Here is an 11938-nt window from a genome sequence, read left to right as displayed (position 1 = left end):
AGATGCATTTTTATTTTCTGTAAATGTAATCTTCCTCAGTGATGGTCATAGCAGTCTCCACATTGTCAGGATATATAGAAATGTGTAGCCAAAAAAAAAGAAAAATGTAGAACTCTGTAATGTTTTTATTTTTATTATGTCTAATAATAATAATAATAATACTGTATATTGAATCTGCAGAAATATGACAATGTGTTTTTAAATACCCATCAAGTGTCATTTGTGTCTAATTGTTGAATGTAAACTCCTCTTCAGGTCCAAACCATATTCCTGGGGCTGTTTTTTAGGAAAAGCAGATGGTACAGTTCCCAGATCTCCATGACAACAATATAAGGATATAGTGAAGGGTTTCCAAAAACCCCTCAGTGGTACTATCAGGGAGACTAAGACGCACTTTTTTAAAGGGATGTTTGCATATATTTCTGTCTCTCTGTTACTACATATGTTACCATTAATTGTAAAATGATACATGAATTAACCAATAATAAACCAGTTGTTTCAGCTTCAAACTGCCTTCCGAGCCAGTTATCAGGAAAACAAGAAAAGAAGATGAATCAAATGAATGCCATCAACTTATGAGATATTGAACTTTTAGAGTCTGATCTGCTACAGTGTTTTGATGAGAACATCACAAATGAATATTTTCAACATGCAACATGAAACTTGGGCAAACAGAGATAATTCCCAGCATTTACTGCCCTTGATGCACACGTATGTTTATGTACTGAGGCATCTCAGGACTGTGCTGCTCTGGTTTGGTAACGGTGCAGATCTGGAGCAGTCAGGTCAAAGCTTTCTGCCACCTCCAACCTCATGTTGAGACCCATGTAGTCAAAGCTCCAACAACAAGGCTGCCTCCCAGCATGGCAGCCAACAGGTTGCAGGCAGAGGGATGATGATGATGATGAGGAGGAGGAGGAGGAGGAGGAGGAGGAGAATGGCTTGAGTGTGGGCACTGAAGACAGCCCTCAGGTGGCAGCTTGCCTTTCCGACTGAGGCGAGAGTAGCACACATCAGACACTGACCTGCAGAGCAGTGTGAGCTGGCAGGGGGCATGTTGAGCTGCAGGCCAAACCACATAAGGTACTCATGTGACACTCATGTGTCTGACAGAATTTTATCATTTTATCTGAAATATCGCTCTACACTGAAGACTTCATACTTGTTTTTCTGTTAATGAAGATTGTGTTGTCTTATACGTTGTTGTCCTTGTCATGCTGTCCAGGAAGCAGTGTGAGCATAACAGGATAATCATGGAACAAACACAATACCTGGAAAGCATGCAGAGCTACATACTCCTTTAAGCCCCAGTCAGTGGCAGCCAGAAGAGGCTTAGACGTGACTGTTTCGCTGGAGACTCCATCGTACTCCGCTGCTGGACCCGTGCACCTATTGCAACACTAGGAGGTTACAGTGGGATACAACTACAGGCTGTGTTTGTCTTTCTCTTTTTGTTCATAAAAAATGGTTTAGGAATGGAAGGAATGCAGAGGGGGAGGAAGGTGAACACCAACACAACAGCTCATATGAGCAGAGTCCACTGGTCTGGGGTGTTTATTGTTTCAGTTAAATCAAGACAGCTTGTCACATCAGATACTGGGCCACTGAACATCCACATATTATACAATCAGTGGAAACACTGCGCTACAACTATGCATCTGTGTCTCAAAATAAAACAGCATCATCTATACACTCAATGTACATCTTAACTTACTTTTATTTTAAGGTTTAATCAAATAGTTTGAAAGCTTTATTCAAGGAGGTAGAAAATTATCTATAACAAAAGAAGCTGATTCAAACATTTCTTCATCAGCTTAGACTGGATTTGTCCTCATTAGTTTGTGCCTGAACATTCCAATAAAAACAAGATATATGTTGAGATTGTGTTAAATACATAAAACTATGCACCAAAATATGATTCATTGACCTATAAATTAGTATTGCACAGAAGGTTTTCCATAATATATTGACTTAACTATAAAACTTGAGAGGTTTAAAATTCAAGAGAGACTCAGAAACATTGTGCGCTCTCGCTTCATACCTATTAATCTTGCTGAAGCAAAAAGTAGCAAGTTCTTTAAAAAAAAAAACTACAAATCCACAGCCAAGACGTTTGTAATGGCACTTATGGTACTATTCCTCTTGTAGGGAGACTGTGGTATTACTGTTGTGTCGCAGTGCAGAGGGTGGCAGGGCAGCCAGGCTGTCCTTGTTGGCCTCCAGGAAGTGGCTACAGGCGGAGAAGGCGCTGTAAAAGCTGGACGAGAGGCCAGCGATGTCTGTGGAGATGTAGGGGAGGACACCTGGTGTGGCCTGGTTGTAGTAGGTGATCTGAAACAACAGGTTCAGTTGTGGTAGAGTAAACCTCAACAACTTGCAATTACCTTTTTCTGTTGTGCTGCAGTTGTGTTGTTTTAAGCTCTGACGTGTGGAGTTGCAATGTGCCAATAGCAAGCGTGCATGCTGAGCTGAGTGACCCTCTCATTTGGCCAACCTTGGTGACAGAGCTGGACTCCTCCCAGATTGTGAAGCCAGCACAGAGCACCTCTCCCCTGGTGTAGTCCTCAGTGGGAGGGTGAGTGGGCAAAGTGACAGAGCGCAGAGCGATCAGATATGGGTCCCTGAGAGGAACAAAAGAGGATAGCATCATGAGACTTTATGAAAGAGCAAGCGGGAGGCAGTAATGCAATAACACTGGCTGCATAAAAAGATGATATGTAAGGTGGAGAAGGAAATCAAGAATGAAAAAAGCGGTGAAATGACACAAGTGATTCTGTTGTATATTACAACACCTGGCATCACATGGCTTCCTCCTAGATGCCAGTAAGATAAAGTCCTGGCCTTTGCCCCCTTTGCTCACAGAGGGTGTAGCGATACGATAAAGGGTGTCCTCCTCATCTGCCTGGTTGATCACCTCACACTCCCTGCAGTTGACACACAATAATCTGCATCAGCAAGGAGCTTTATATCTCACACTCTTGTCATTATGACTTACTTGTTATAATACAGCTGAGGTGGAGCCGTCTCCAGACATTTTGGTGCCCGAGGTGAGATATAGGGTTCATGACAATAAAATACTTTATTATTTCAAATGTATTTTTATTCAATTTATGGATTATCCTGGGTTTAACCATATTCAGCATCTGATATAGGACATAACCGACATAACCAAATCTCTATAGGAGTCTAACATTATCAGGTTACTGTTCATCAGTGCCTTAGATGACAGTCTGAGTAGTGTAAATTCTAGCAGTGAGGACCAGGTGTCATTAATATGAGACTTTCACTTATGGCTGTATATATATATATATATATTTATTTTCACACCTTCGGCCTACACCAAGAGAGAGGATGTGAGTAACAGGACTGTCTAGAAAGGATTCAGTCAGAAACTCATTGACTCATCATAACCTCATTATTAACTTTGTTAAACCTACTGACTCACTGACTACATGACCCGAGCCGAGGACACACCTGTGCACATACAGTAGATCACAAGGTAATATTTGTATGGAACATAAGTAACCTGGTTGCTCTTATGTGATTCTTAAATAGCAGTGTCAGCAAATGAACCACAGCATCAGCCCTCAGAAACGTGGCCTATGAGCAATGCACCAAACTATTGCCCAGGACGACATGCTCCTTTATCACCATGAATACGGGCACTGTTTATTTTGAGTCCATCCCATATAGATTATCCTGCTGCCTAAATATTCACTAAAAAACAAACATGTATATTCATCCGCCACTGAAACTAGTCGTTAATAAATGCACAATAAATGTTCCGTTTCCTCCTGTATGAGTTAAGTCTGCTAAAAACTACAATGCCCAGGATATTACTGAACCTTTTTAAGAAGAATTAAATTATATATTTGTGAGGCGTTTTAAATAATTAGTATCTTCAGTAGAAACAAATGGACGCAGGGCTGAAAGCCACAGAAGAGGGAAGACAGTGCAGTGACAGATAAACACATTGTTGGTTTTGGTCTTTTTATGTGACTTATTGACAGTAAGAAAAATATAGATTAACACCAGACTTATCCTTTAAGATCACTCTGCTGTTGCTCAGACTGTAAGTTGCTCTGTGTCAGATGATGCAAAATGCCAAATATGTACATGTTACTGACTCATAATGTCGGTCCCACTCTTTTCTCCTCCTCAGGTCTGACAGTAGGTGGAAAGTCTGCTCTGCTGCAACACTGACGTGCATCTCCACCTTGAAACACAGCATGTGGTTTTCCTCCAGTGTGTACAGTCTGACCTAAGGAATAAAGCGCATCCATGAAGAGACGGTGGGGTCAGTGTCTACATCTGGGATTCTGTCCAGGTATTAATGTGTGCACACGTCAGGATTGATGTTGTCAAAACTGCCACATTAATTTGTGTTTGCATGACAGATTATAAATGTGGTAATTCTACATATTTTGAGAACTAACCTTTTTCCAAGTCTTGTCAGCTTGAGGCAACATTTTGTAACTTATTCTGTATTGTTCCACAACTTAATCAAATGAGCACAGCAATTGTGAGCGTGCATTTTGTAGTCCAAAATAGTATATATCAGAATTCATGGTAGAATCACAACAGCTGTGACTATTTAACAAGCCATATCCTGCACAGTAATACAAACATACTGACCTTTTTTTTCTCAGAAGTTAATACCCAGTTGTTTCTGGTATCCATTAGTTTCAGTGCTGATACATTGTTGTAGCTCAGGTACATCTGAAAAAACAAAGGACTGTCTGAACTCATATGCCTGAATACAGTGGCAATATCTGGACAGCTTTTGTACAATTACAGTACCTGATTACTTGAATCCCAGGGTACAGACAAGGGCACTTCAGTTTGCTTGCAGGAGATAATGTATTTTCTGTAAACATGAAGGGCAGCAATGACTTACATACAAGAAAAAAAAGAAAGACCAAGGACCTGACCAACAGCTACAGCCTGATCCCACGCATTTGGTTATCAAATAGCGAAATAAAGATTATACTGGAGGCAGAGCGCTTTTTACAATTGAACAATGAACTTATTATTCTTGACAGACTCTGCACCAAAGTCTGCTCAGCTGTGATATGCTGCTCTGCCAAGTCATGTGCTACTGCAGAGTAGTGTAAACAGTGGATTCTGTTGCACGACACTGTACAAACTAAGTGTATTGATGACACTATTCTGTATTATTTCTATTGCTTTACACTGTATCATATACCACAATAGTTTTCTTCTTGCATAAGTATATATTTTTTCCATGTATTTGTTGCTTTTAGGACGTTTTTTGGTGATTCCTGATGTAGATAATGCTGCTTTGAGATGTACTATTTGGATTACAGTATTTTGAGTACAACTTGCGGGTGTGCACTTATCCAGATGGTTGTGGCCACTCCTGTTGGAGGGACAATAGCAGTTTGATGTATTATCTATTGGCTCAACCCATACTTTTCCTAATGAAATAAAAGAAGAATGTTTAAAAGGAGCCGCCTTTTAGAAGATAAAAAACATATTGTTTTTGCATTTGAGCCAACATTAACAGTGACAACATAATACATATCTGCAATAAACCAATGTAAACCATCTGATACATCCATCACTCTATAGAAAGAACCAAACGTGTTGGTTTAAAATGCCGATACTAACCTATCGAGCCGAATCTTCTTTCTTGCGATGGCTTCTTGATAACGTCTTTTTCCATCCTGTGAAACACGCCAGGACATAATACAAAACTCAGTACTTCTACTATTTTAGCTCTACACTGTATTATTATACATTACAGTCTCTCTAAGGCAGCAACAGCACACAGAGAAAACTCACCACAGGCTCAGGTCGTATCCGTGGCAGTGTGCGTGGTTTCCTGTCACTGTCCAGTACCTCAAAGGTCATAAAAGCACTATTTATATGGCGTAGAGGTTCTCCACCCTGGTAGGCCTCAGCACATACTCCAACCTCCATGCTAGAGCACACCATGTATGCAGGCAAATGGGTTCACAAAACCACATACATACACCCATGTGAATGTTCAAGTTATAAAGTTACATTGCAAACATGTATTAGATGAATTGAGAGATATGCGCCCTTTGTGTGATAAGAATTGATCATTGTGTGGAGACTCACCTGTGCTTGAAAGCATTGTTAACAATGGCTTTCAGTACCAGTCGGTCACCAATGTGAGACGGGCCACGAAAATGGAACATGTCTATGGTCCTCAAGGTTGGGTGTGCATTACACAAACGACTATGTCAAAATGAGACAAAAGACAGAAAGAGACAAAAGAGAAGGTTGTTTGTCTTGTTCCGCTTCATTACAAATAGCCTCTTGGCAAACTAAGACATAAAGGAATAATTTGTTATCTTTTGAAAATTCACTCATTTATTTTCTTATACTACTCTCTCATCACTGGGGTAAATAAGCATCCAGTTAGCTTAGCTTAGTTTGGCGTAAAGACTACTGGAGGTAGGTGGAAACAGACTCTGGCACTGTCCAGAGGAAACAAAACTTACCTTTAAGCTCCTCTAAAACTCACAACTCGCCAAGAAACTTTAAAGCTAGTTTGATTCCTACTTGAAATAAACCGTGAAAACTGTTAACACTAGCTGCATACCTTGCTGCAATTGTAGCCACATTCTCCATCCAGGCCATGATCTGGCCCCCAAAGGTGCTAACTTGGTGATTGGCATGTGGGGGTAACACCAGCTCTACACTCTCCACTCGTGTCCGCTCAGCTGGCACGGCGTCCTGATACTCCTGGCATTCTCCTGGTGAGAGTGCAACAACAAGGAGCTTTATTCAATCAGATTTTAAACGGTGCAGACGTCTGGCCAAGTGCTGTGTTATAAACCCTTGTGTCTACAGACTGTACCCAGTTGAGCTGTGCTGCTGCTCAGTAGATCTGTAATGATCTCAGCATGGATGAGCCTCATCCTCCTCCGCTCTGCTGCCAGGCTGTACTCCATCTGCTCCATTTGTGTGCGAGGAACTGCCTGCTTCAGCTGTACCTGTGTACACATATCACACACACACACGCACACCCAGGGGATGTTGTTCAAGCACTAGAAAAATGCCCTGGTGTCAATATTTTGGTTTGTGCCCCTTACCTTTCCAGTTTCAGTTCGTCTAGCGACAAAGGTGGCGAAGGCATGGCAAACCTTCCACTGCCTGTCAGCGTAAAGGTCTTCACAAGTCACTATTATGCCCACCTGAAAAGGGAGAAAAAAAAAATCACCACATTCATTTCACATTCATTTCTCAAAAATCCCACATATGTTCGCTGTCCTGTAATCAAAAACTATCCACCAACCTCCATACTGGACGTGAAGGCTCTGTTGACCTTTGCAATGATGTTGACAACATTTCCCACCCTGGAGCAGACAGACACAGATTCATCTCTTTACTATCAACATGTTGTTATACCTTACAGTAACACAAGCTCTAGTGAGAGACATAACGTTCAGTCAACATCAAGACAAATTTGGTCATCGATGTTCACATTTTGCTGCCAATAACTTAAGAGATATGAGAGTGACAAACATTTTAATTTAGTACCATCAAAGTGCAGTATCTGTTTACTGATTTATTTTTTAAAGTAATGCATTTACTCAAAGGAGCCAGTTGTGAGTTTTGCTATTGCTACATACCCAACATTAGCATTAAAAGCTGTTTACTGGCAAGAGTTAGTCTTGCCGAGAGCTTCAGCCATTGTTGCATTTACAAAGCAAGAGGATATAATGTGTCCTCCGAGCAGCACTACTTCTTCAGGAAAGACAACGCTACAGTGACTCGTATCAGAAAGTGACAAGACCGACCAGTCAGACCAGAGCTAGCTGGTTAGCATGCTAACTTCAGTAGAAGTGATGGAAATAGAAGCAAAACAGCTCTTGGGTAAAAGAGTAAAGGAATAAAGTATTTGTTCATGCTAATGTTGGCTATGTAGCAATGGCAAAACCTACAAATAGCTCCTTTAACAACCAGGTGTCTTTTTTTGATCTATAATTTTGATGAATCCATTTTGGTTTTATTAACATCAGCGTCAATGTTTTGTGCCTTTAATGCTTCGGTAAAAGCTGAATACAAGTCGACATTTTTTTTTCATCTGAGAGCAGCATATGTCCCTCTTTGTTCTCTCATGTAGTCAGTGCATGCTATTTGCTCTGTCCCTGCAACAAATTCTCAGTTGGAGATTCACCTTTTCAGAGCAGCATTAAGGTTAATACCTTACCCTATGGTGTGTTCAAAATGGATGTCGTCCACAGAGGCGGTGATACAGGAACAACCTGCATGCCTCTCAGCTGGGAGAGGAGAGATTAAACAAATACTTAGTGCAGCACAAAGCAACAAAGTCTCTGCAGCTCAGGCATATTGAAAGCTTATGATCTGTAAATATGTGCAGCTATAAAGGCACACACAATAAATGAATCGCACAGAAAGACTTATGACCTGTTTGGAATTTAAATGCATTTTATTCTGTACAGCTGCAGCAGGATATATTAATACCTCTTGCGGTGTCTATTGTCATCATTATAAAACTGATTCTGTATAAACGTGGAGCTTCAAAATTAATTCTTCACTTTGATCAGCTGTTTGACAAAAATCTCCAACTATTTGTCACAATTGTACTTCATAACTTTTGAGGAATGTTCTAAAAAGACCTGTCAGGAAGATCGCGATGAAGTCACTGCCTGAGACCAGAGCAAATCGTGGCCATGAAACAAAGATTAAAATGTAAACGACTATAATAACTTGACAAATATAATAAAAAACATCAAGTGCTTGTCATATGGATGGATTTTCAATGAGCATTCCAACTGTGTATGTTAAGACCCACACACACACACACACACACACACACACACACACACACACACACACACACACACACACACACACACACACACACACACACACATGTTTATTGACCTAAAAATTTTGCAAAGAAATGTCACATCATTCAAGTGACCTGGATTTCAAGTCCTGGCTGCTGGACCCCTGGCTTCATCAAAACAAATAACAGTGTTGGTTGATGGGAAGTCAATGGGTGAGGGTGTCCGGGTTTCTACACTAGAGAGTAAAGAGTGCTTGTTGGGGCGACCCTCTCTTATTGTAACTGTTGACTCAGGTGCACTTGAGCAAAGCAGTTAACTTGTAGTTGCACTGGATCACTTCTAGGAGTGCATGTGTATGTATGTGTGAACATGCAGTGGAGCGTAGTGGGGGGGGGGAAAGCACCCGGTCTGGATAATAACAGGTTCAAGACTCTGCGATGCACCAAAATCTCCTCTACACATACAAGCAGTCCTGTGGAGTAAACTTAATTCAGCAGGAAAGGTACAAGGCTCTGCAGCATTTTCTTTTAAATTAAAAAATGTCTCTTTTGATTGATAAGAATTTAATTTATACTCTAAGCTCTCTACTTCCTGCCAAATTACTTCAATGGATGATGATGGAAGATTCTTGGTTAATGGCACAACAGTGATGCATGTTCAGAGTCACAGGTGCACGCACATGTTTAAGAGCTGGGATACTACATTATGAGTTCCATGCACTGAAGCTGAGACATAAGAAAAATAATGAGAGTTTATCAGCGTTTTTTTGCACAAGTGGTCTTGTCCTACATCATTTCTTAAATGTTTAAATTGTAAAAATGAGAGATTTTCTAATCTTTTCCTACCAGATAAACAAGCCGTGGAGTCCATCCACTTCAGCAGCTGCCCAACACTCAGCTCCCCGCAGTGGTTGGCATGGCAGGGCAGCACAATCTGACTCATCTTCACTTCAGTGGGGTTTCTGTACGCTTCCTCGCTCTCCTGAATGAACAGAGGGTCAGGCATGGTGTCTTCATCTTCCGCCTCCGACGTCATAACTCACAACTGCACAGATAGGGAACCAAGACATTTACCATTTTAATTATTTCTCTCACAGGATGGAAGTACAGTCTGTGATCCAAATATAAACAAAACGGTCGCCACATCACCCAAATTTAAAACATGATCACAACCAGCATTAGTCTTAGACTGACTGGCAAGTCTTTTAATACACGGTCTCGACTAAAGCTAGACAACATCTAAAATAAGTTTTTGTTGTTGCTTGTTGCTTTCAGAATCCTGAAGAAAAACAGGGGTCTCAGTTTTCTGACTCATCTGACTCCCTCAAATCTAAAATATGTCCAGAGGCAAAAACCCCTGCTCCAGGTTTAATTCGGCAAAGTTCTCCAGATAACGCAGAACTGCTTTGTGGAACATGGCCTCTTGACTTTTTTTTTTGTAAAATGTTGTCTCCAAAAACATCGTAACTTATCAATTTGATCCTCCAATAAGTATAATCACTTAAAATATCAAGATAATACTATAATAATTATTGCAATATTTGTTGCTTTGTCCATGTCTCCTACCACCCTGTGCTGCTCGCCAAATAAATAATAAAACATCCCTTGTTAAGCATTCAATAAGACATTTTTGTTCAAATATTTCAATGAGACATTCACTGTGTGATATTTTCATATGACACAAAAAATCCATTTTGTGCTTAAGGGGGCTACAATAAATCAAAGAAAGAGTTGAGTTAGAAGCACCACTCTCAAAAGACAGATCTCTGTAATGCCAACACCCGTGGATTTCCATCACCAGAAAATCTGAAAACTGCACAGTCTGACCCTGTGCTGCAACAAAAGACGCTTTAAATAATCTGCACGACTGAGGAATTGCTCAACTTTTCTCCCCTAAGTCAAGGATCAGGAAAAACTTGAAATGCCTATTTATGGACTTAGCTCATTTGAAGGTACTGCTCCTGAACTATGAGTAATTCAGATTTAACTCAAACTGCAGGCCGTGGCTTGTCTCTCTGGAGCTGCGGACAGAAACTATTTTAAGGCTCGCACAAACTATATCAAGGCATGCCGCTAAACGAGGTGTTCATGGAAACTATTTGTTGGGATTGAAGGTATTTGAGCGTAACTTCTGCTGCAGGGAGAGGCGTGCGCAGCGGTCACCTGTCCTGCCTGTTCCCGATGACAGGCGCCGCAGTGACCTTTAAATAAACTTCATGAGAAATGAGATCTTCCGCCGCAGCTTGCAAACAGGACAGGGAAACATCAGGCGGACAATGCCTGCTCTTTATTCAGCAAAAACAAATCGTCACGAGTGAAACACGCCGACACATCTCAAAGTTAAATCAAACATGAAATGTCTTACCCGAGTTTATGCTGAAAGGTGAAGTCGAGGTAAAGTCTGGAGGTGCCAGTGAGCGCCGGCTGCAAAACAGGCTGTTAACACCGGCTGAGCTGCGACCCACCGGACTGGACCCCCTTTCATTTCACCCGCTCCTCAACAACACGACAACTTCATAAACACACACACACACACACACACACACACACACGCCACAGCTCCACCACTGGAGGGAGGGAGAGAGAGGGGAGGGGGAGAGAGACCATCCCCTGTAGCGGGTACAGTTATGTCCTCATTTTTAAGGTGGAACTGAAGTCACCCCATACTTCAGTTTTCTATTTATTTAGGGGCTTTTTATATTCAGCATTATAAACCATATGCGAGTGTTGACCATCTTGTCTATAGACGTGTTTAAGTAAAACAAAGACTCTAGAAATGTTATGGAAATTGAATAAACTACAAACAGTAAAGTGCAGGTCGTGTTTTATTCAGCCTTTTTTTTTTTATTTATTAATTTGTAGGCGCATTTTTAATCTCCCTCATTCTCAAGTGAACATTGGAAAGTTAATTAAATCCTTGAATTTTTATTTAAACCAACAACGGCCTCTTGGAGGAGCCCACTTATGGTGTCTTTTATCTAGTAGGACATGAGGCATTTATTGATTTGCTCGCTAATTCTAAAGGAAAACAAGGTTTTTTGTGTCTCACATGGCCAACTGAACAGGTCTATTATTGATACATTGAATAAATATGGTTAAATAATTGAAATAGAGGTTCAAAAGAAATAG

The 11938-nt window shown here is 40.8% G+C and overlaps 1 protein-coding gene across 1 annotated transcript; it reads right to left on the bottom strand.

The window, feature by feature from the left end:
- Positions 1-1536: 1536 nt before the first annotated feature.
- On the bottom strand, positions 1537-11375 carry acot11b (acyl-CoA thioesterase 11b). Its single transcript, XM_071487603.1, has 16 exons — positions 11175-11375; positions 9656-9854; positions 8207-8276; positions 7289-7349; positions 7086-7187; positions 6851-6986; positions 6593-6746; positions 6106-6225; positions 5806-5944; positions 5632-5687; positions 4801-4867; positions 4636-4719; positions 4128-4261; positions 2793-2924; positions 2495-2621; positions 1537-2331 (listed from the first exon to the last, which is right to left on the bottom strand). The coding sequence occupies exons 2-16, from the start codon at positions 9843-9845 to the stop codon at positions 2134-2136; spliced, it is 1770 nt and encodes a 589-aa protein (XP_071343704.1). The 5' UTR covers positions 9846-9854; positions 11175-11375; the 3' UTR covers positions 1537-2133.
- Positions 11376-11938: the final 563 nt, after the last annotated feature.

Source organism: Trachinotus anak, unplaced genomic scaffold (genome assembly GCF_046630095.1).
Source record: "Trachinotus anak isolate AG129_WGS33_773 ecotype Australia unplaced genomic scaffold, CSIRO_AGI_Tana_v1 ptg000010l, whole genome shotgun sequence".
In the NCBI taxonomy this organism is placed as follows: Eukaryota; Metazoa; Chordata; class Actinopteri; order Carangiformes; family Carangidae; genus Trachinotus; species Trachinotus anak.
This window is presented reverse-complemented; position numbering and strand designations above follow the sequence as displayed.